Consider the following 26,090-nt stretch of genomic DNA (forward strand, 5'->3'; position numbering starts at 1 on the left):
TGGATGGCTTTAACAAAGAGAAATTTATTTCCTCACAGTCTAGTAGGTTACAAGTCCAAAATCAGGGCACCGGCTCCAGGGAAAGGCTTTCTCTCTCTGTCAGCTCTGGAGGAAGGCTTCCCCTGGCCAAGGAGCTTCTCAGGCGCAGGGACCTGGTGTCCAAAGGGCACACTGTGCTCCTGGTGCTGCTTTCTTGGCGGTATGAGGTCCCCAACTCTCTGCTTGCTTCCCTTTTATCTCTTGAGAGATAAAACGCGGTACAGGCCACAGCCTAGGGAAACTCCCTTTACCTTGGATCAGGGAGGTGACCTGAGTGAGGGCGGTGTTACAATCCCACCCTAATCCTTCTCAACATAAAATTACAATCACAAAATGGACAACCACACAATACTGGGAATCATGGCCTAACCAAGTTGACACATATTTGTGAGGGGACATAATTCAATCCATGACAGTAGTTTAGAGGAGCCCTTGTTTGGTACAAATGGTTAAGTGTTCAGCTACTAACTGAAAGGTTGGGAGTTCAAGTCCACACAGAGTTGCCCTGAAAGAAAGGCCTAGTGATCTCCTACCAAAAAAATCAGCCATTGAAAACTCTGTGGAGCATAGTTCTTCTCACACACATGGATTAACATGAGTCAGAATCAGCTTAACTAGACAGCAACTGATTTTCGGCAGTTTAGGGGGAGGAAGGAAGGGAGTGATAAATAGGTGGAGCACAGGGCATTTTTAGGGCAGTGAAAATATTCTGTGTGATACTTTAGTGACAGATACAAGACACTATGCATTTCTCAAAACCCATAGAACTTTGCAACATGAAGAGTGAACCCTACTGTAAATTATGTACCTTAGTTAATAATAATGTATCATTATTGGCTCATCAAATGTACCACAAAAATGTAAGATGTTAATAATGGGGGAAACAGTGCAGAGGGTAGGGGAAAGGGTATATGGGAACTCTGTACTTTCTGCAATTTTTTTTGGTAAACCTAAAACTTCTCTAAAAGTCTATAATTCTTTTTAAAAAAATCAGTAAGGCATAGAAAATTTCAACATCAAATTTGATCCAGTGGACATAGATAGAACACGGCACCCACAACTGCAGAATATACAGAATACGCATTCTTAGTAAGCACACATATACACGTGAAGCTTTTTAAAATTTCCCGCTACGCCATCAAGCACATTTCAACAATTTTCAAAACATTGGTGTGATGTAGACTACATTCGCTGGCCACAATGCAATTAGAAGTCAGTAACAAAAGAACCATCAAACCCCATGTGCTTAGGGATTAAGAAACACACTCCTAAATGGCTCATGAGTCATAGAAGAAATAATAATGGAAGTTTAAAAATGAAGTAAATGAAAATGAATGTACCACATATCTAAACCCAGGAGACAGAGCTAAAGCAGTATTTAGAGGGACATTTATAGTCTTAAGCTTATAAATCAGGAGGATAAAATGAGGTAAGCATCTAAAACAAAAGAGTTAGGAGTAGTAATACAGAATAAACCCAAAGAAAGGACAGGGAAGAACATAACAAAAATAAGATCAGAAGTCAGTGAACTTTAAAAAACTCAATAGACAACACTGAATGAATCTTAGAAACATAATTGAACAAGCAAGTTGCAGAAGAATACACATAATATTCCATTTACATAGGTATTTAGAAACAAGTAAAATTAAACAAAATGTTACTTAAGGATATAGATATATGGTGAAGTGTTCCAGGTAGTATTTACCTCCAAGGTGGAAGGGAATGACATGAGATTGGAGAATGAGAGAAGGAAGGAGGGGGAAGGTGTGAACTTTTTTTGTATGTTTATTAGCCTTTTGCATTTTTTTCTTTTGTGACTTCCTATTCATGCCTCTGCCCATTTTTTCCATTTTAAAAATAAGGTTATTGCTGACATGGAGGCCCAGGTTCACAAGCTGAGAGAAGAGCTGATTAATGTGAACTCACAGAGGAAACAGCAGCTGGTAGAGCTTGGTCTTCTTCGCGAAGAGGAAAAGCAAAGGGCTGCAAGGGACCACGAGACCGCTGTCAACAAACTGAAGGCTGAATCAGAGAAGATGAAAATAGAGCTGAAAAAGACTCATGCTGCTGAGACAGAGATGACATTGGAAAAGGTAAGATGTCCAATTGGATGTTTTATAGACAGTTGAACCCCATGTTTAAAATCCACTGCCAGCACGGTAATATTTTATCTCTAAAAGGTAATGGCATAGAATTACTCTTCTAACTTCTAAACTCTTCACATGAGCAATTCGAGTATCTTGCCTTGTGTCTGTTGTTGTTGTTGTTTGGTGCTGTTGAGTCAGCACCGACTCATAACAACCCTTTGTACCACAGAACGAAACACTGCCTGGTCCTGCACCATGCTCACAGTCGTTATTATGCTTGACCCCATTGTTATAGCCACTGTGTCAAACCGTATCATTGAGGGTCTTCCTTTTTTCCGCTGACCCTGTACTTTACCAGCCATAATGCCTTTCTCCAGGGGCTGATACCTTCTGACAACATGTCCAAAGTATGTAAGACATAGTCTTGCCGTTCTCGCTTCTAAGGAGCATTCTGGTTATACTTTTTCCAAGACAGATATACTCATTCTTTTGGCAGTCCATGGTATATTCAGTATTCATTGCCAACACCACAGTTCAGAGGTGTCAACTCTTCTTCTGTCTTCCTTATTCATTGTCTAGCTTTTACATGCATATGATGCTATTGAAATTACCATGGCTTGAGTCAGGCGCTCCTTAGTCTTCAAGGTGACATCTTTGTTTTCAACACTTGAAACAGGTCCTTTGCAGCAGATTTGCCCAGTGCAATGCATCTGTTGATTTCCTGACTGCTGCTTCCATGGGTGTTGATTGTGGATCCAAGTGAAATGAAATCCTTGACAACTTCAATCTTTTCTGTGTTTATCATGATGTTGCTTATTGGTCCAGTTGTGAGGACTTTTGTTGTCTTTATGTTGAGGTGTAATCCATACTGAAGGCTGTGGTCTTTGATCTTCACCGGTAAGTTTTTCAAGTCCTCTTCACTTTCAGGAAGCAAGCTTGTGTTATCTGCATAACACATGTTGTTAATGAGTCTTCCTTCAATCCTGATGCCCCGTTCTAAACACCACTGAAATAATCTAGGGAATTTCCTAACTTTTCTCTTGACTTTCATGGAAGAGATTGTATGGAATATTCCATTTTATAATAATTAAATGCACATTGGGAGAAAATGATATTATAATGTTGTCAAATATTATACTAATTAGAAATACTTGGTCTGTAGCCCTAAATTTTCCTAGGTTAAGACTGGAGTTCAGATCTTTCCTAGCTTGTCTAATAATCATTTCTAGATTTTAGAGCTTTTTATGACAGTGTAACATAAAGGATAACTTGTTTTCCAAGATTGATTTTTCAGAAGAAATAAGAAAAGTTTCTTTAGAATTACGTATCTTTAAAATACATGTCAATATGATGTTCAGACATTTGGGGTTATTCAGTGCACAATCTCAAATATTCCTTCTTTTGATGTTCTGAAAAAGTAAAAGTATTTTACTCAGGTAGTAAATGTGAATGCTAGTCATCATAAAACTACTGTAAATTGTCCCTTGAGTTCCTTAAGAGCAATCTGTATCTTGGGATCAAGAAATCTGACAAAAGTAATTTAACAATTGTCTGAATCTGTTTAATTTTTTCACCTCTTCTTCTTTATCATTAAACGACGTTGAGCCTTTTTAGAGTATACGATACCATTCTAGGCCTTTCTCATTGATCCAAAGATGGCTTACTTTATCATACCTTAATTTATCTGAAAGTCATATTTAGCCAACTTTGCCCTTGGTGACGTAGCTCTGAACCCAAAAATACATAGGAAAAGGGCTTTAAAGAGGCAGGAGTGAGCCTGGCTTTTTGGAGGAACAGCAAGGAGGCCAGTCTGGCTAGAAAGGCATGGCAGAGGAGGATAGGAGAAGGCAATGAGGTCAGAATGTTGGCAAGATGTCATAGCGATATAAGTAATTAGCAAGGATGGGATTAGTCCAGGTGGGAGGTCCTGGAGGGTGGGTTAGAGGTGCATGGGAGGTAACGGGAGTACAGTCCTAGTGGCAATGGGATAAAAGAGGCATTTTTGAGAATCATTGCAGAGATAGGATTGATTAAACTTGTTAAGTATCATTTCATCCCTTAATATATTGGGAATTGGAGGAGGAGTTTCTGGTTTGGGGAGGAAGATGATGAATCAGTTATAAACAAGTTGAGTTTGAAGTGCATCATTACACTCAGCTGTGATGTTCACTTGCTGTTGTAAAAACATTTCTCGAAGTCATAAGTGAAGACAGGATGGGGGAAGAAATGGCTGTAGGAGTCACTCACAGAGAGGGCGTGACCTGTGACCTTGGGAGTGAGTGAGACCGTTAAAGAGAGGAATATAGAAAGAAAGAATAAAAACAGTTGTAAAGGAAGAACGTAAGGGAAGAACTACGTTTAAGAGGTTGGGAGGAAACAGTCAAAGAAAGGGCATCAAGGTAAGAAGAGTAAGAGAATGTATCTTCATGGAAGTAAAGGAAAATATTTTGAAATGGAGGACTGTCAAGAATATTACAGAAAATCAGGAAGGATGAAGGTTGACAAAAGATTGCTGGATTTGAAACTGAGACATCATTGATGCTCTTGGACAGAGTACTGAAAATGATAGTGTGGATAGAAACACGGCAGCAAAAGACAAGGAAGTGGAGATGAGGTTTGGAAAATTTGGTGTTAAAAAAAAAAAATGCAGGCGCAATTCCAAAAAGCAGGAGTTAAAAGGGAATATATTTTTAGGCTGAAAAATGAATATTTTGAAGTATATGAGAGGAAAGAGTTTAATGATGCAAAGAATTGTAGATGATTGAAGGCTTGAGATCTGAGAGATGAGGGTATGAAAAAATCACCAACACAGCCCACCTATACCTTGTGGCTCCGAGGCTCCAGCCACATGAAACATTGGTGTGTTTCTAGAACCTGCCAGGCTCTCTCCTGCCTCCAGGTCTTTATATCTGACACTGTTTCTGCCTGGAATATTCTTCCCTGTGATTTTCTTATGGCCATCTGAGTTTTCTCATCTATCTGCATTCTTCACAGGTCCTTCCCTGACCTCTTTATCTAAAGTCCTGCCTACCCCACCACCTTACCTTGTCCCATTGTCTTCATAGCTTGTCTCACTATCTGAAATCGCGTCTTTTTTGTTTGTTCATTGTTTATCGTCTGTTTCCTCCTGAGAATGTAAGCTACGTTAGCAGAATCTTGTCCATCTTACTTATTTCTGTATCATGAGTACTTAGAAAATGTAGTGCAATGTAGGTGCTCACCTAGTATATATTAAGTGAATGAATAAAAGGAAGCATGACTTTCCCTGAGGGAGGAAGGAAGGAGATTGGTCAAGATACAAAGAAGTTCTCTGATAAGACTTGAGAAGAACTTATACCTAATATCATCTCTGTTCTTAGTTAAGAATCACTGTAGTCTGCTCAGAGTAAGGAGTTTTAAAGAAAATGAAACACTGAGATTTCAGGCTGAGCAGATGAATGGAATGCCTCTGAAAGGAAGAGGAAGGGAATTTGCTGAGATAGAATTGAAGCTGTGAAGGTAGAGGGGTGAGCATGGGCAGTGTGAGTCTGCAAGGATGGGATATTTATGACCTGAATTAGAAACAAGTAGCATAAGAAGACAGAAATGGAGTTTTGGCATAGTAACTTTAGGAGACATGCATAAAGGTGCTGAGGAATTTGACCAAAATGCAGGGACTTATTGGCAAATCTGGAAAATTAGAAAAAGGGAAGAGAGCCTTAATTAGGCTAGTGTTTAGTGCAGTGAGCTTGGTTTTTGTTCATTTGGTAAAATTAGCCAACCCCAAAGCTCTGTGATAAAATACAAGTGTTGGGCTCTTAATAAGAAGAGTAATTTGTATTTCTCATTGATAAATGGTTTTTATTTAACAAGTAAGAGGAGTTTAGCATTTCCAAATGCCATGAAGAACTGGCCTGTGAGCTCCCTAAAAGCAGTCCTTGTGACATATTGATTACTGAAATTCCAGGATCATGCATGGTGCCTTGTACAAAGTAGGCATTTATTAAATGTTAAGTAAGCAAATAAAAGAATGATGATCAACTGAGAAGTTCAGTGTAGGCTGCTGAGTGATAAGGTAAATAAATGAGAAAATATTGTTGATTTATCCAAACTTGATTACAACCCATTATAAATACGTTGGGTCAGACAAGATACACCTTTATATTTAACCATTCATGTTACTTTAATTATAATTCTTCCATATTACTTAATAAGGTAAACTCATAGCATAATTCTTTTCTCAGACATAATTTTAGTTTTATTCTACACAAATTATTAAACATGTAAGTTCTTACTATAAACTTTGAGTTAACACTAATTTGGTTAAGTTTTTAATCACCCTGTTGTATCATTATACAAGGTACTCGAATTCTTGCCTCTCTATCCTATAAAAAGTTTAATGTTTTTTATCTTTAAATAAATCTGAACACAAAAATATTTGCTAACAGTTAAAAATCCAGTTAGAATTGAGGGATTTAGAAGTTAATTTTCTATTATTAAGTATAAAATTGGCATTGAAAGAGAGGAAAATAACACCAGAATAATAAATAATCTAAAGGCAACATTCCATGCAGGCCTGGATTATTTCAGTAGCACTTAAAATGTTAAGGTTATAAAAGAATTCTGCAGGCCAGATCCTACCTGAATTTCTGTCAGTAGCGATTTAGGCCCAGATGATATCTTCAATGGCTTCAAGTTAGGGGAAACATGAAATAACTCCACAAGGTCAAAATACTTGAAATCATGAATCCAGGAAAGGAAATGATTGGCGTTTGCAAAGCGAAAGCTTCTTTTCCAGCCTTTTAAAATCTCTTCAAACCGAAACGAGACAAAGCCCATAAAATATAAACCTTTGAAAAATTAAAGAACATTACTAAGTCATGATAGTGGGTAATTTTCAGAAGAAGAATGAAAACTTTGGTATTTAAAAATGACTGTTGTTTCAGAAATCTGCTCAGCTATTTGAAAAATAACCTTTCTTAAAATAGAGGATACTTTAGAAAATACAAAAAATAGAGAAGTGTGTAAAATCCCCTGCTACTGTCAACTACCCAGAGATAACCAATAGTAGGTAAAATAGCTGTATTAACCTAGCTGGTGGAGAGCATACTGAATACACAGGTATATTACTTGCTTTTTTTTAACTTTTATGCTGAAAATATTCCAATGTCATTTGAAATTCTTTGAAAATAAAGTTTTCATTAGTTTTTTTTTTTAACATTGGGGTTTTTTAAACAATTGTTTAAGGTAATGCTGAGAGTAACATTTTTATATGTAAATGTTTGTCAACATTTTCCATTTTTTTCTCTTAGGTTAAAATCCCAGTAGAGTTACCAGATCAAATTGGTTTTCAGAAAGATGGTCCTAACTTATGTTTCTCCCATCATAGTATCCTGTCTTACCTTGGCCAGCACTTGGTATTAATATCTTTAATTTTGGGTATTTTTGTGAAAAATGGTTGTTTTAATTTACATTTAAAGAGATTGTACATTTAGAATAGGTTTATTTTTTATTCATGTTTCATTTCTGAAAATTGCCTTTTTATGTCCTTTGCCATCATGTTTTAGTGTCTTACTATTTTTCTCATCAATTTATAAAAAGCTTTTTAAAAGTTTGTATTTAGGATGATAAAACCTGTATCTTTGTGGCAGATGTTTTTTGATATTTGCCTTTTAATTTTATGATCTCTCTGGTACACAAAAAAGTTTAATTTGTATTTAGTCAAATCTGTTCATCTTTTCCTTCCTGAGTTCTCCCTTATAAGTAGTCATTTTAAGCTTCACATTTTCATATTAAAAAACTAACAACACATCAAACATTTTCTGCAGCGTTCTCTACTAAGTAAAAAGTTCTTATGAAATTGACATGGCATTTACCAGCTTGGGGTTGCTGGTCTATAATTTTAAATGGTATCTGAAGGATTATACTGGAATTCTGCCAGCCTGAAGTCATTAAAAGGCTTTGAGCAACAATTCACATCTTTTTCAAATTTAAGAAAAGCTCCATATGGCATAATTATTCAAAGCTAAGGTCATAGACACTACTTAAACCTTTGAAATTTATAATTAAAGGATTAATATTAACTTAGGAAGACATTGTCATTTTGGCTTAAAATGGATTTCTAATCTCAAGTCTGTTCTTTTTACTTTGATCTTTTCTTTGACATTCTCCTTTGCTACAAATGTGAAGTTTTTAGATTTTAAAATAAATACTATGCTCAAACAGTTTAGATTTATAGCAATTGATTGACAAGCAACATCCAGTATCATTTTTATTCTTCCCCACAAATGCTGATAAATTTAAAGCTAGCATTATCCTCTAGTGAATATCAAGCCACAACTTGATGTACTGGGATATTATAGCATCTTTCTAAGCATAACAGCAAACTAATTTACAAAAGAAAAAAAATGCAAAAATGGCAACTTGGAAAACTCAGGGTGTATATATAATTTCGATACAATGAGCTGGTGTTCTTTTATATTAAGAGTTAAAATTTTAAAGTATCTCCAAGTGATCTCGGTCGTGAACCTTCTTTGAGTGGCATAAAACGGTTCTATCTTATACAAAAGCCAAGACTTTATTGTCATTTTGACAGAAATACAAATCAAACATTTTAGTTAACACCGGTTTACGTATCTCCTTGTATAACAAGAGGAGTTGTATGTTCCTCAGACACTTTTTCTTTTTTATGTCAGTCCTCAGTTCTCGCCTGCTTTTTCTGGTCCTCATAGGAGGCATCTGTTTCACAGTGGTTCTGCTAATAAATACAGAAATAATGTCTGGGATGTTTGTTTATTAAACAAGAAGAGCAGGGTATCTATCATCATTTCTGTTTGAATATTTACATTGGCAAAGCTTTTACCGTCCCTACCTGAGTGGGGCTGCACAGCTCAGAGTCAGGTGGAGTCGTGGGTACAGATCATTAAGGGACTCATTAAATGAATGCGATCATGCAAACAATGCAAAGTGATGAAGTCTTTCGGACGAATGAGGTAGCCGTATATTTACTTGTAGTGACAAGATGACCTCCAAGCTGTGTCACTAAGCGAAGAAAGCAAGACACGTGACAGTGTTTATTTAGTATGTGGATTTTTTAAAATAAGTAATATGCTTGTGCATATGTACTGCAGATTTCTGGAAGGAAACCCAAGCAGCTAGTTACAGTGGTAGGAATACTTCTAGGAAAGCTGCAAGCCTTGGGGGACAGGGATGAAATGTGGAATGGTATTATTCAGAAAATTTAAAGAATACTTATAGAAATTTCCACTAATGTGGACACATTTATGGATAAGGATGACTCTTAAAGGGCCGTATTATACTTGTAAAAATTTGGAAGCAACTTAAATGCCCAACGATAGGGGAGAATTTAAATAAATTATGATGTTTTTACTTTATGCAACTTTTTAAAATAGTGTTGTAGAATAATGCTTACTGATGTGAGAAAGTACTCACAATATAATGCTATGAAGAAAAAAGAAAAGGATATAAAAGTTTATGTAGTTTGGTTCAAATTTAGCAAGCCATAGATAAGCTTGGAAACCCTGGTGGCCTAGTGGTTAAGAGCTATGGCTGCTAATTAAAATATTGGCAGTTCACATCCACCAGGCGCCCCTTGGAAACCCTATTGGGCAGTTCTACTCTATCCTTTAGGGTTGCTATGAGTCAGAATTAACTCAAAGGCAATGGGTTGTTGTTGTTGTTGTTGTTGTTGTAGATAAGCGTACACACAGGAGAAAAAAAAAAAAAACCTGGAAATACACCAGCTCATTTCTCTGTCGGATGGGATGTGATTTTTTTTTCTATTGTATTTTTCAGTGTTTTGTAAATGTCCTACATTATCAATATTTTGTATATATATACAGCTGAATAGTGCTGCACAGAGGTTACCATCTAGTTGTATTGCTCCCCACCCCCTAAGCCCTAGGACATCTTCAGGCTGCTTTCCCTTTTCTACCCCTGGGAGGCCACAGAGCCAAAAAAAAAAAAAAAAAAAAAAGGAGTGCCTTCAGCCTTGGCAGCACATTAGGTTAGCTGACATCAAAAACTGAATCCCTACCCCCTCCTCACTCCTGCCAGAGAAATTGGGGGTTTCTCAAACATCCTTAACCCCCTGGCCCAAGTCATTCTTCTCTCCTGGCACGGAGACTGTGTCCTCATTAGCATCAAAGATAAGAAGGAGAAGCTTTGCCTGTTCTGCAGCCTGCTTATGGGCACTCATCATTGCTTTTGGGATCTTAATGGGGCCAAAGAGTTGCGGGTTTCTGTGATGTTAGTCTGCCCATCTTCCAAGGAAAGCCAAGCCCTGGGTCTGCCAAGGAATAAAGAGAAGAATGGTAATGCCCCTATGATAGAGCATACTGGTTGTCACAGGCCCCTGAGGGTAAGACTGAGACATCCCTGATAGAGGGATTTTTCTAAAAAACAAATCTAATTGCTAGGCCAAAACAAGCACTGGCAGTGTATAAACAGCCTCTCCCCTCAAGGAGACTGTTGTAATGGGGCGGGGATAATGGAACCAAGGAAACTGTGATTACATTTCACTGATATCGTGGCCATCCTCTAGATCTCTTGGACTGCGTGCCTTGGGAAACCTCCAGAAAAGTGTCTAGAAGTCTGGGAAGGAGCAGTGGGATCCAGCAGAACTTCCTGGAGGATGTAGATTGTGAGTTAATAGCATCTCCCACTCTTGCCTAAAAATTACAACGTGTCTTTGCCCACAATGAAATGAAGTTGCCACAGCTCATTAGCTTTCTGGTAAAGGATTTGTATAATCCTATTTAAAAAAAAAAAAAAAAAAATTTTTTTTTAAATTTATTTCTGTACCTCTGTCAAGGATTTTGGAAACCCTGGTGGTATAGTGGTTAAGAGCTGTGTCTGCTAATCAAAAGGTCAGCAGTTCAAATCCACCAGGCGCTCCTTGGAGCTCTATGGAGCAGTTCTACTCTGTCCTATAGGGTCACTATGAGTTGGAATCGACTCCACAGCAGCAGATTTTGATATCAAGGATTTCATTTTACTTGGATCCACAGTCAACGCCCATGGAAGCAGCAGTCAAGAGCAAATCTGCTGCAAAAGATCTCTTTAAAGTATTAAAAAGCAAAGATGTCACATTGAGTACTAATGCGCACCTGACCCAAGCCATAGTGTTTTCAGTTGCCTCATATGCATGCAAAAGCTGGACAAAGAGTAAGGAAGACCAAAGAAGAATTGATGTCTTTGAATTATGGTATTGGTTAAGAATATTGAATATACCATGAACTGCCAGAAGAACGAACAAATCTGCCTTTGAAGAAGGACAGCCAGAATGCTCCTTAGAAGCAAGGATGGCAAGACTTTGTCTCACATACTTTGAACATGTTATTAGGAGGGACCAGTCCCTGAAGAAGGACATCATGCTTGGTAAAGTAGACGGTCAGTGGAAAAGAGGAAGACCCTCAACGAGATGGATTGACACAGTGGTTGCAACAATGGACTCAAGTATAATGATTGTGAGGATGATGTAGGACCGGGCAGTATTTTGTTCTTTTGTACAGAGAGTCACTGTGAGTCGAAACCAACTCAACCACACCTAACAACAGTTTTTCTTAACTGTCTCCCCTACCACAGACACAACCTGTGCTGTGCCCACACCAGGCAGCTGCCTGTTTCACAAATAGACTGAAAATATTCTCCCTTACCCTGTTCACAGCTTCACTTGTTTTTCCCTCTACCTAGATCACCGTGTGAGCTAGTCTTCCTCATTCAAGGCAGGTACCTGACCCTTCCTGCTTCCCTCCCCATGCCAAGGCAGATGAAATCAGGTTCTTCCCTGTGCTCCTGTAACTCTTCATTCATTCCTCTCTTTTAAGGAAATGTTTTATCAAGATATAATTTGCATATGGAAAAATTCATCCTTTTGTGAACAATTCTGCAAGTTTTGACAAATGTATATTCTTGTAACCACCGCCATAAAAAGGGTGAAGAACAGTTCTATCACCTCAGGTATTCCGCAGACCCTTAGTAGTCAACCCACCCTCTTCCTTCCTGCTAAGTCCTGAAGGCAACCACTGATCTATTTTCTGTGACTGTAGACTTGCCTTTTCTGGGCTGTCATATAAATGAAACATTCAGTACGTAGCCTTTTGCGTTTCACTTCTTTGACTTAGCATAATGCTTTTGAGATTCACCCGTATTGTTATATATGGCAGTAGCCCACTCCTTTTTATTGCTTAGTAGTATTTCGTTGTATGGGTATAACAAAGTTTGTTTACCCATTCTCCAGTTGGGAAATATCCAGGCTGTTACAAAGGAGCCCTGATGGTGCAGTAGTTAAGCTGCTAACTGAAAGGCGGGCAGTTTGAACCCACCCAGTGGCTCCATGGGAGAAAGACCTGGCGATCTGCTCCCATAAAGATCACAGCCTAGAAAATCCTATAGGGCAGTTTTACTCTGTCAATAGCTGCTAACCAAAAGGTCGAAAGCTCAAATCCATCAGACGCTCCTTGGAAACCCTATGGGGCAGTTCTATTCTGTCGTATAGGGCCGTTATGAGTCGAAATCAACTCGACAGCAACAGGTTTGTTTGTTTTTTCTTTTTTTATGAGTCAAAAATCGATTTGACTGTACCAAAAAAAAAATTTTTTTTTTTTTTTAACAACAATAAACATTCACATACAGTTTTTGTGAGTACATAAGTTCAGTTTCACTTGGGTAAAAGCGAAGAGTGGGATTGCCAGGTTGTACGTTGAGTATATTTTCAGCTTGATTATAAACTGACCAACTATTTTCCAAAGTCGCTGTACTGTTTCACAATGCTACTAGCAACATCTGAGAGTTCTAGTTGCTCCCCATCTTCCCAGCACTTAGCGTTGTCACCTTTTTTTTTCTTTTTCTTTTTTAGTGTTATTTTAGCCATTCTAATCATGGTATCTCCTTGTGTGTTTGTTTCCCTAATAACTAATAATGTTTTTTGTGTGTGTGTCATCTGAATATCTTCCTTGGTGAAGTCTCTATTTAAATATTTTCTCCATTTTATGTTTGGTTGCTTATTTTCTTATTATTGAACTTTGAGAGTTCTTTATATATTCTGGAGACAAACCCTTTATAAAATATTTGCAGATATTTTCTCCTCGCCAATGGCTTGATTTTTTTATTCTTTTAACAGTGTCTTTCAAAAAGCACATGTTCTTAATTTCTATGAAGTCTAATTTATCATTTTTTTTTCTTTTATGGGTAATGCTTTTGATGTCCTTTCTAAGAAACCTTAGCCTAACATAAAGCCCCAAAGATGTTTTCTTCTAGAAGTGTTATAGTTTTAGGTTTTATATCCATTTCGGGTAAATTTCTGTGAATGGTGTAAGGTATATGTTAAGGTTCAGTTTTTGCATGTGAATAACCATTTGTGTCAGCACTATCTGCTGAAAAGACTGCCTTTTATCCGTTGACTTGTCACTGCACCTTTGTTGAAAACTGACCATATATGTGTGAGTCTACTTCTGGATTTTCTGATTGTGTTTCATTCATCTATAGGTCTGTCTTTCCTCTAATTTCACAGAGTCTTGGTTACAGTAGTTTTTATAGTAAGCCTGAGATGCATGCCCCAAAGTTACACACACACATCCATATTTTAGAGTACACTAATAGTGTCAGTAATACTGTAGACTGTATCGACTGCACTTAGTCTAAACCCTTGCTTAACCAGCCGGGTGTAGAGTCTTATACACTTTTATGTTTTTTCAGAATGTATTACAAATTGCTGTTGGGAAAAAAGAAGGGCTACATTTTTTAAGTGTGTGCAGATGTGAGTTTTGGCTAACTGAACTGTTTTTAATATTCATCTATGGTATTTTCTTGGCAAAGAAAATGGATATTTGTTCCCACTGCATGACTTTAACAGATCAGTAGACATCCTAGGAATACCCTAAGGAAGCAACCCTGGGTTGTGGAAAATACTTCATACAACATCGGTGTCTTTCAATCTTGTTTGCGAAAGTTTTTAAAATAATTACACATTTCATGTTACTATTGAATGAGAAATTTAAACAGATTTTTAAATGACATTTAAAAGATTTCTAATTCAGACCTATATTTCTGATGAGTGCTGCCATTCTCTCTCTAATTCAGATTATGGCGTTTATTCAACCCAGGCTACTTTATTAAACTGAAGGAAGTATCATACATTTCAGAGACTTCCTGAAAATAAGAAATTATTAGAATTGCCATGCTTACGTCATGACTAGTGGTCCATTAGTCCTATATTTGGTGTCTAATAGCAGAAAGAGGCAGTATAGGTGATGTGAACTTCCAAATATTTAGTTTCCTCAATAATTTACCAGTGACTGAATCAGATTTATTCAATAAGCACTTCAAAAAAAAAAAAATTTTTTTTTTTTTTTATACACGTAGCTCAGTGCTGGGGATGATCAAAAAAGGTATGTAACTTTGTCCCTGCTTTCGGGAAGCTTTTATTATTGTTGTGATAATATAAGCATAAAACAACTGAAAAAGTGTATAACCATGCAAAATCAAATTCTCCATTAGAGTACAATGCTGGAAATTTTGAGGTCTTCAGTGCTCAGGGGATGTTTTATGGGGGAGGTGGTCCTCGAAGTACAGTATTTGAATTGACTTTTCGTTGTTAGTTTCCGTTGAGTTGGCTCCGATTCAGGGGACCTTTTGTATAACAGAACAAGACATTGCCCGGTCCTGTGCCATCTTCAGGCTTGTGGTATGTTTGATCCCATTGTTATGGCCGTTGTGTCAAGCCATGTCACTAAGGGTCTCCCTCATTGTCACTGACCCTCTACTTTACCAACCATGCTGGATGTACTTTTCTAGTGAATTGGCACTAGATATGAAGAATTTCCTGAGGCAGTCAAAGGGCCTAAAATGGGAAACTATAAGCTTAGGATAAATTGGGAGAATGTCAGACAGTTATTGCTTATGAAACCTCTACTTATTTTTAAAAAGATTAAAGGTGACTTTTTAGACTTTTTATTTTACACTTACTGAAAAGTTACAAAAATATTACAGAGAATTTCCCTATACTCACACAGCTTCCTCTAATGTTAGCATTTTTTTTATTCGTAGTTCAATTATTAAAACTGGGAAGCTGACATTAATATAATACTCTTAAATAACTATAGACATTATTTGAATTTCAACAGTTTTTCTACTAATGTTCTTTTTCCCCCAGGGTCTAATCCAGATCTCACATTGTATTTAGTTGTCATATCTCCTTAGTCTCTTCCAGTCTGTGACAGTTCTTCAGTCTTATCTTTCATGACCTTGACACTTTTGAAGAGTACTAGTCAATCATTTTGTAGAATGTTTCTCACTTTGGGTTTGTTTAATGTGTTTTTTTATGATGAGATTGGGGTTATGCATTTTGGGCAAGAATACAATGGAGGTGGTAGTGTGCCCTTCTCAAGTGCGTGTCATCAATGGGTTCATGATATCAATATATCTTATTACTGGGGACCTTAACATTGATCATGTTGCTAAGGGGTGTCTGCTAGGTTCCTCTGCTGTAGAGTTACACTTTTTCCCTTTGTAATTAATAAATATCTTGGCAGAAATACTTGGAAATTATGCAAATATCCTGTTTCTCCTTAGACTTTCACCCACGATTTTAGCATTGTAGGGTTAGCATTTAGATCCGTTAGTGAATCTTGCCCGCAACGATTATTTTTATCTCTCTTTTCATTCACTTTGATTTTGGCATTCTCTGGCGTCAAGTTATGTTTAGGGTGAGACTTTTGTGTAGAACTTTTCCATTTTTGTTGTTTCATATCATCATGGGAGAAAATATTGAATGTTGAAGGTGACTTTTTAAATGCAAGATTTTTTTAAAGTAAGGAATCAGGTTTAAGGGGAAAGAAGTAAACTGAACATAAAGGTAAACCCATTGCCATTGAGTCGGTTTCGACTAATAGCAACCCTATAAGACAGAGTAGAACTGACCCCATAGGGTTTCCAAGGCAGTAATCATTACAGAAGCAGACTGCCACATCTTTCTCCCTGGGAGTGGCTAGTAGGTTTGAACCACTGACCTTTTGGTTAGCATCCACCGTGCTACCAGAGCTCCTTGAAGGTAGAGTTAGGGTTCATGAAATAAACAATGTATGGGATCAGGGTATGTATATTTCGTATAGTGGGACATCAGTTTGGTTCTAATTTTCCCAGTACCAAATATAAAGACAGCATCACAATTAGAACAAGATTTAAAAAAAAAAGTTTTTTTTTTTTTTAACTGTAATAAAATTGTAAAAGTCATTAGCTCGAATTCCTGGAATTGAAATCGATAGAGAAAATTTACTAGGGGTCCTCACAAAGAAGCCAGTATATAATGTGGCTAACATCCTCCACAACATTCTCGTGGAACATAAAATTTTTATAGGGTATTTTCTTCAAGTGGGTGTAGTGCATCATTATTTTGACTTTCACTCCTCTAAAAACAGTGACTATCAGAGTGAGATTTAATGTGTTGGAAGTCAGTCTTAACTCCAGAAGTCTTTTAAGAGTTCACAAACTCTTACAAGGTTTGTGGAAGTATTTGAGGGTTAAAAGGAAGTTAATATTAGACCAGAGGTATCTACTTTAACAACAGTGGAATCCCTGTCATTTGACTCCTGCTGTCTAAATGACCAAACCCTGTTTATGATAGTATTTTCTCTGGAGTAGAAATCATTTGATCTTGAACCATCTAAAGGGGACTAGTAAGTAGGGGTGTCCCAAAATTACCTTGTTACAAGGTAGCCTCAGAACATTAATCTTAAGGAGAAAAGATAACAAAACTGAGATTTTCTAAGCCTTTACCTTATTCGTTGTAATTTTGGAGAGATTTTTTTGCCCCAGGTTTTGCTTCTGATGATAATTATATTTTCTGGAACTGAATACTGAGAAAGGATGTTAGTGAATTGATAGGAAGAAGAAGAGGTATTCATGTGTTGTTTAGGTTATCTCATGAGTTTTCTGCTTCTAAAGAGCAAAAATTATGTAACATTTTGGTATCTTAAAATATATCACTTCTGATATTCTGCAATGAAGGCTTTGCTATTTTTAACATTGATGCCTGACTCTCTGGATTACTTTGCAAATTGCAGCATCTACCGATTTAATTCTGTTAAACTACATATTCAAGTTAAGCATTTCTTTAGTACCTAGAGTTTGAGCTAGGCAATGTGTTAAGTACTAAAGATAAGATTAAGAAAAACCAGTAAACCAGCTGCCCTTGGATCTATTTTGACTCATGGCGACCCCATGTGTGTCAGAGTAGAACTGTGCTCCATGGGGTTTTCAATGGGTGATTTTTTAGAAGTATGTCACCACATCTTTCTTCCAAGGTGCCTCTGGGTGGGCTCGAACCTCCAGCCTTTCAGTTAGCAACCGAGTGTGTTAACTGTTTGTACCACCCAGAAACTCCAGGAAGAAAATACATCATCAATGATCAGGACCTAATGGATCAAATTATATTTTGCATGAATTTTCTAAAAATTACAGATTGTACCCGTTCATCACTTATCTACATGGTTAGGTTCCAAAGAGTAGGTTGTTAACACCAACTCATAGCGACCCTATAGGATAGGGTGGAACTGCCCCATAGGGTTTTCAAGGCTGTAAATCTTTACAGGAGCAGACTACCTCATCTTTCTCCCACTGAGTGGCTGGTGAGTTCAAACCACCGACCTTTTGCTTGACAGCCAAGTACTTTAACCACTGCACCACCAGGACTCCTAAAGACCACGTCATTATGTGAAAATCGATGTTATGCTAAATACTGGCGATTTCCTGCCCTGGCCTCTGGTCCTCCCCGGCCCCAGCCCTCACAACTGGACATCCTTGGCCCTTCTGGACCTGCAGTGGTCATGGCTCACCCTCGCTTAGCTTGCCAGAATCCAAATCCATGCTGTAGACACTGGCCGCCTGGCATTCCAGCTCAGGCTCTGTGCTCCCGCCCCCCTACCCCGCAGGTTCCAGACTAGGATTAAATACCCCAGGGTAGATTTGAATAAACTGCCGTACCTCCCTCCAGGACATTAATAAGAAAAATAGTGGGTAGATATTTTAACTATTGTCATAAATATGAAATGTCAGATAACAAGATAGTAAGTGAAGAGTGAGTGTAGCTCATTTCCCTTAAAATATAGCTGAGAATAAAATAGCCCAAATGTAATATCAACTCAGATTAGATTAACAGCTCACCCTGAGCACGTGAGTTACATTTGGCTACATTTTGGACCCTGAGGGGCTGTAGAATTTCGATACTATCTGCATTTATTAGGTTATGAGCTGAAAATAAAATTAAAAAAAAAATTGTATGATATTGGCAACAGTACCATTTGCTAGTTGGGGTGGTGTTTTGGCCTGACTTTTAACTTCCCCATACCATATTTTTTAAATGTGCTTTAAATTATGGGCAAGGAATTAAGACATTATTTTGATTAAAAAAAAAAATCCAAGTGTGATAATTGATGTTTATTTTTGAAATGCCCTGTGAGACCTCAGGAAGAGAACCAAGTCAAAATTGTCCAGTGTTATAAACTCAATCTTTACTATTCAGAAGCTAGAAATAGCAATTTTTAATGGACAATTCTTAAAGAAATATTACATTAAAAAAACTACTTGAGCAGGGGCTCTAATTGAAAGGAGTCTGATTTTTGCTTTGATCATATCTTTTAAGAGGGGAAGGAGAAAGTTATTTAGGAAGCATTTTGTAATCTTTTCCAGTTAAATAGCCATTTGTTGTTTCGACTTCACGTATCTTCACATCAAGTATTTAAGCCACTGGTTTATAATGTTTTTTATAATTTATTTTATTTTTTTATTGAGAACATACACAGCAGAACATACATCAATTCAACAATTTTTACATGTACAGTTCAGTGACATTGATTACATTCTTTGAGCTATCCAACCATTCTCACCCTTCTTTTTCAAGTTGTTCCTCCGCCATTAACATAAATTCAGTGCCCCCTAAGTGCCTTATCTGATCTTTCAGGTTAATGTTGTCAGTTTGATCCCATATAAATAATTCTTAAAGGAGCACAAGGCTCAAGGCAGGCATTCTTTACTAGTTAAGTTAAACTATTGTTTGGTGTTAAGACGACTTCAGGGTATATTTCTGGTTTAAAATTTAATGGTTATCTCAGGACAATAGTTTCAGGGGTTCATCCACCCTCCACGGCTCCAGAAAGTCTGGATTCCATGAGAATTTGAAATTCTGTTCTCCATTTTTCCCTTTTTAATCAGGACTGTTTTATAGAATCTTTGATCAAAATGTTCAAAAATGGTAGCCAGGTACCATCTAGTTCTTCTGGTCTAATGGCAAAGGAGACTGTTGTTCATGGAGGCAATTAGGCACACATTCCATTTTCTCCTTTTATTCCTGATTCTTCTTCTTCTTGTGTTGTCCCAGGCAATTAGAGACCAGTTGTTGTACCTTGAATGGCCTCTTGAGAGCTTTTAAGACCCCAGGCACTAGGCAACAAACTAGGAGGGTAGAACAGGAGCACCAAACACTTCATTAGACCGTTTAACTGGGATGTCCCCTGAAGCTCTGACCCTAAATCTCTAAACCAAGGAACCAAATGCTGTGAGGTGTTTGGTTGTACGTAAGTAGGCTCAGCAGTTACTCTTTTTTTTTTTTTTTTTTGTCATTGTTATAAATATATCTATCACACAAATTTTGGTAATTCACCTTTTTACAGGTATGCAATTTACTGACAGTAATTGTATTAATCAGCTATGCAACCCTACCCTTAATCAGTATGGTTTTCCCATCACTGTAAACCATAATATTTTAATTAAATAACATTTCAGCTTTGTTCTCATAACTTAAGTGGTTTCATGACGCACCTGCTTTAATGAACAGCATTAGTCAATACACTGAATATTTATAGTTAATCGTTAATATATAACAATCCCCTTTATAGTATTGTGTGTGAAATGACTTTTAATTTTGTATCCAAAATTAATTATATATTATATATGCACTTACCAGTAACCACTTATATTGTCTATTCATATACAATAAAATAATTTTTTAAGCAAGGTAGGAAAAAATATATGCCAGATAAATTTTTTTTTTCTTTCTGAAATACTTGTTTCCACAGTCTCTTTATGGGATTAGCCTAGGAATAATGAATGAATAGATAAACAAGCTCATTTTAAATCAGATGGCTACACTGATGAATTCTATAAAACATTTAAGGAAGAAATGATACTCAATACAAACTTGGAAGAGGAGAAACCTTTCCAACTCCTCTTATCAACTTAGCATTGCCCTGATACTAAAAGTAGACATTTTTTGCAAAAATGTACTAAGATAATGAATGCGGAAAGGGTAGCTTCCCACAAATGATTCTGGAACAATTGGTTATCCATGTGGGGCAGTGGGAAGGGTGGGGAGACTTCAACTTTTACCCTACATGTATATAAAAGTTAACTCGAAATGAATCATAGGCCTAAACATGAAAGCAAAAAGTATAAAATCTTAGGAAAAAGCATAGGAGAAAATCTTTGTGATGTTGGCTTACAAAAAGACTGATTAGATTGGACTCAAAAAGCATGAACAATGAAAGAGAAAATTGATAAATTTGACTTGATCAAAATTAAAACTTGCTCTTCAAAAGACTGTTAAGAAAGTAAAAAGGCAAGCCATAGACTGGGAGAAAGTATTTGCTAAATATGTGTCTGATAAAGGATTTTTATCCAGCACATATCAAGAACTCATACTTCAATAAGAAGACAAACAACATACTTTTAAAAATAAGAAAATGGTTTAACAGACCTCACGATTGAAGATATACTATGGTAGCTGAAATTTGAGCCGTGTTTTTGGGACACTGGTATTATTTAACTGAACTATGAAAACTGAAATTTGTACAAATCAGAACTGTGCAAAGTAAGGACTCTTTGTATTTAAGAAACATAATCACAGCAAAAAAGAGGAAGACTCCCTGGTTAAGCCAACACAACTTGTCCAAGGCAAGGTCACAGAAGCTCCGTAGACACATCCAAACTCCCTGAGGGACCCAGTTACTGGGCTGAGGGCTGTGGGGACCATGGTCTTGGGGAACATCTAGCTCAATTGGCATAACATAGGTTATAAAGAAAATGTTCTACATTCTACTTTGGTGAATAGTGTCTGGGGTCTTAAAAGCTTGTGAGCAGCAATCTAAGATACTCCACTGGTCTCACCATGTCTAGAGCAAGGGAGAATGAAGAAAACCAAAGACACAAGGGAGGATTAGTTCAAAGGACTAATGGACCACAACTACCACAGCCTTCACCAGACTGAGTCCAGCAAAACTAGATGGTGTCTGGCTACCACCACTGACTGCTCTGACAGGAATCACAATAGAGGGTCCTGGACAGAGCTGGAGAAGAATGTAGAACAAAATTCTAACTCACAAAAAAAGATCAGACTTACTGGCCTGACAGAGACTGAAGAATCCCCGAGAGTATGGCCCCCAGACACTCTTTTAGCTCAGTAATGAAGTCACTTCTGAGGTTCACTCTTCAGCCAAAGATTAGACAGGCCTATAAAACAGGATGAGACTAAAGGGGCACACCAGCCCAGGGGCAAGGACTAGAAGGCAGAAGGGGACAGGAAGCTGGTAATAGGGAACCCAAGGTAGAGAAGGGGAGAGTGTTGACATGTCATGGGGTTGGTAACCAGTGTCCAAAACAATATGCGTACTAATTGTTTAATGAGAAGCTAGTTTATTCTGTAAACCTTCATCTAAAGCACAATAACTTAAAAAAAATAAAAGAAAAAGAGGAAGACGCTCAACAAGATGGATTGACACAGTGGCTGCAACAATGAGCTCAAGCATAACAATGATTGTGAGGATGGTGTAGGACCGGGCTGTGTTTTGTTCTGTGGTACGTAGGGTCGCTATGAGTCAGAACCTACTCTATGGCACCTAACAACAGCTTTCGAAGTTTATTTTATTGGTTTGCCGCTCCACTAAGTGTCCAGCAAGGGACACATTTGAGGAGTATCACATGGTATACAGCTTGCCCTCATTATCCTTCCTTGTTGTTAGGTTCCATTGAGTAGATTTCGAGTTATAGCTACCCCATGTAACAGAATAGAACTGTCCCATAGGGTTTTCTAGGCTTCAATATTTGTGAGAGCAGATCGGCAGGTCTTTCTCCCCCAGAACCTCTGGGTGGGTTTGAACTGCTAGCTGTTTGTTTAGTAGCTAGCACTTAACCGTTTGCACCACCAGGGCTCCTTCTAATTACACTTTGACTATTAATAAAAATGACCAATGTTACTTGTGTGAAGTCTCAAGCATTGTTTTAAAGGCTTATCTCATTTTCTCCTTATAACATCCCTGTGAAGTACGTGTATTATCCTCTTTGTGGAGGCTCAGTAATTTGGAGAGATGAAATTCCAACCATTTGACTCCAGAACCTGTGCTCTTACCTACTCTGTTGTACGCATGGTAACAATGTATATGCTGACTGTATTGAGAAGGGAAATACAGGAAGCTGTGAGAGCATACCAGAGCAGGCAGCTTAGCCTTGGGACCAAGAAATGCCTCCCAGAGGAAATAATGCTTAAGCTCTTCCTTTGATAAGACAGAATATAAAACACATATGCAGTGAAGACACTTGGGTTCTAGCAAGCCCTCAGTCAGTAACTAGCTAAGCAGCCCTTGGCAAAAGTAACTTCTTTGAACTTGGCTCTGTCTTTCTCTTAACTTGGATACTGTTCTTTTCAAGCTTTACTTTTTCATGCTTTTTCAACTCTTTTCTGTTATGAGAAAAGGGTACCTTTAGTAAATAAAGATATTTCTTATCTGAGCTTAACAATGTTTGCAAATAATTATGCTTTGTTTACCCCCCTCCCCTTTTACCTTCTCATTTCCACCCCAACAGTTTGACAAGGAAGTACACGATATTTTTTCCATTGAATTATTCTTGTTAAAAGTTGACATTGTCAATGTCATGAAACAAATTAACCATCTTCCTCTGTATTTTTCTAAGGCTAGACATCAAGAGAATCTCAGTTTTGCCCTCCATTGTGCTGAAATAAATTCTTGAAAATAATTGGTCTAAGTTCAGACAATTGATAAGCAATATTTTTTTATACACTATGTATTGCTCTAACAGAGGAAAGTATTTGTTGTGTGTCTACCATGTGCCAGGCACTTTCGCATACATCATCTACTTTCATTTTTACAATGCTTTGAAGTTATTATTGAATAGTTGGAGGTACCGAGGCTCAGAGAAGTTAAGCAGTTTATTCAAATTTACACAGCTACAAGTTTCAGAACCCAAATTCTAATTCCAGTGCATTTTTTCTCTAAAACCTGTGGAAGGAATTGCTTGTTTCCCATGCTGGAACCCCGCTAATCCAGCCTTCTGTTGGCTCAGGTAGGTCACTAGACCAAAAGATAGAAGCAGCTCCTGCTTCACAAGATACTTGGTTTCATGAACCAATTCGTGCCTATTGACCCATTTCCTCATTCACGACTAGACTCTGATTTGAATTCCTGAACCCTCATTACCTACACCTTTTGTTAACAAGCCCTTTCACTGATGTTTCTGGTTTCTACCTTGATTGGTCTTCTTGAATAGTTGGTACCAGATTGATCTTTTAAATATTGTTTGATCTCTTTGTACTTGATCTCAGATTCATCCAACTTATGGAATCCTCTTAATAATCCTTTTCTAGCACAATTATTGGTCCAGATCTCTGGACCAGCACCAGACCTTTTGTGTTTCTGTCTGAGGTAATCAGAAGTGCAGTCCTCCTGTGATGTCGTACTCTCACCTACGGTCCACGGTATCAGAGGAAAAGCTCACCCACACGTTATCTTACTATTTGAAATTTGTCTTCTAGATTTTTGCTTTGTGCTTTAGTTTGTGCTGTAGATTTTTCCTTCTATCTGAACCGTTCTTTCTGTTCAGCAAAAGCTTGAAAAAGCAATGCCTGCTTTTGTTTTCAATCTTGAAAGTGTTAAAATCCATCCTTTTAAAATAAATTCTAAAGTTTTATACACTTATTTTTAAAAGTATTCTTTTTTTAATTTTGTGATGACATCTTTGGAAATTCCTTTCAGTCTAAATAACAATGCTTGAAAGTCACTTTGACTTTTGAAGGCTGCCAGATTGCCTTATCAGTCTTTGAGAGATTAGGGATGCTTGTTTGGAAGTTTTTTTTTTTTTTTCCCCTAAATCTGAAGTTTTGTTGTTCCACTGTAATATTTTGTTTTAATCTGATTGGGTTCCTGTGGAGATAATATATAAGGGGAACCAAAAATAGTTCAATAAAAAATGCTCAATTATAAATGGGTTGAGTATTGTTTAATCGCTTTAGGTGTCCTTGCCAGCTGCATTAGACTGCCCTGCTGTGCTTGATAAATGTGGAAGGTTTTCTTTGTGCAGTTAGAGTCTGTGGTAGAATAAGGGAGTGCAGACCAGTTCTGTTCCTTTCTTAACTGTGAATTGGCAGCAAAGGAAAAAGGCCATTTTCCAGCTAACCCAAAAACCCATTGCTGTCAAGCCGATTCCAACTCAAAGTGACAACTATAGGACAGAGTAGAACTGCCCTCATAGGGTTTCCGAGGAACGGCTGGTGGATTTGAACTGCTGGCCTTTTGGTTAGCAGTGGTAGCTCTTAACTACTGTGCCCCCAGGACTCTATTTTCCAGCTAAGATCCTGGAAAGTAGAGAAAACCAAAATCATGGGGAGAGTAAGATATCTTTCAACTAGGTAAAAGGCCTTTTAATAAATACGATTGTGATTGGAAAACAGCAAAGAGAGAAAAAAATGTATTAAAATGGAAGGAAAACAAGGATGATTTTACATGTATTTTAGTAGTAAAGTGCCACTTCAATGTAAAGTTCTATGAGTCAGAATTGACTCAAGGGCAACAGGGTTTTTTTTTTTTAAACGGGCTTAAACCAAAAATGAGGGTATTCTTTTGGTTTTCAGCTCTAAATAGGATATTGATAAAGGTAAGAGGAGCAATTTTTTTTTTCATTATTTTTCATTTAGTTAAAAACATTTTTCTTGTGAAGTTGTTGCTTCATACATCTCATTTGTATGGCTTCACTTTAATGGCTGTGACTTGTACATGATAAAACTGGTACAGAAAGAGCAAAGCGGCCTACTCTAAGTCATAATTGTCCATAGCCAAGATGACATTGGATTGTTCCAGCAATGAGGTTCATTACAACCCACTGACCTTTCTATTACTTGAGCTACTCACTTCCAACAATCTTTTCCTCTTCCCCACCTCAGCCACTTACTCATGGTCATAACCTAGAGTCCTTGCCAATTTCAGTAACTGCACCACCTTCAAAATCTTGGTTTCAGGCATTTGACTGTCATCTCCTCCCTACCCCCCACACTCCATCTTTCTAACTCACTTAAGTTAGGATCCTTACTCCAGCAGTTTTTATCCCATGGGGACTTCCACTTTATTTTTCTACACATCATTTTTCACTTTCCATCAGCTTCCTTATGTCTTCACTTCCCAGTATAGATTTCATGGCCCATCAATGTGATCGTTCCCTTGAGTACACTCTCAACTTTCTTGTCCTTATTTTCTTCTACCTTCCTTACTGGCAGATACCCAACCCTGGTTAAACCAAATACATATGTACCCTACACCTGTATATAAGCAGTTGAACATGGTTCAAGAGAAGAGACATTTGTGCTAACTGATTTCACTTAAACTTTAGGCCAAAAATATCAAGTGGGCACTTAGCACTTCCATACTTAGTTCATTTTCCCACTGTCTAAGAAAATTTCATACCTCTCTTTTCTCCTCAAATCTCCAATAGTATTGCCTATCTCCTCACTCTCAGATGATGACCTCAATTTCACTGGAAAAATGGAAGCAAACAGAAGAGAACCACCTCATCAGCCCGCCCCAGATCTACTTCCTACCTGCATCTGTAACCTGTTATCTGGCCTTCCTTCTTTCAGAGGGGATGGATGCCTTACTTTAGGAAATATGTGCCTTTCAGGCTCCTCACCCC

General features: G+C 37.5%; 1 protein-coding gene across 12 annotated transcripts in view; it reads left to right on the forward strand.

Moving 5' to 3' along the window:
• Window positions 1-26,090, forward strand: part of CEP112 (centrosomal protein 112) — a 470,205-nt gene that overhangs the window by 268,319 nt on the left and 175,796 nt on the right. For 10 of the 12 annotated variants that reach the window (XM_049859721.1, XM_049859720.1, XM_049859713.1 and 7 more), the window contains one exon: window positions 1,902-2,132. In XM_049859721.1, the coding sequence (XP_049715678.1) occupies window positions 1,902-2,132 (231 nt within the window). Of the gene's footprint in view, window positions 1-1,901; window positions 2,133-2,802; window positions 3,366-10,668; window positions 10,851-26,090 lie in introns of those variants that run through there. The other 2 variants (XM_049859724.1, XM_049859725.1) reach the window with 2 other exon arrangements.

Source organism: Elephas maximus, chromosome 19 (assembly GCF_024166365.1).
Source record: "Elephas maximus indicus isolate mEleMax1 chromosome 19, mEleMax1 primary haplotype, whole genome shotgun sequence".
In the NCBI taxonomy this organism is placed as follows: Eukaryota; Metazoa; Chordata; class Mammalia; order Proboscidea; family Elephantidae; genus Elephas; species Elephas maximus.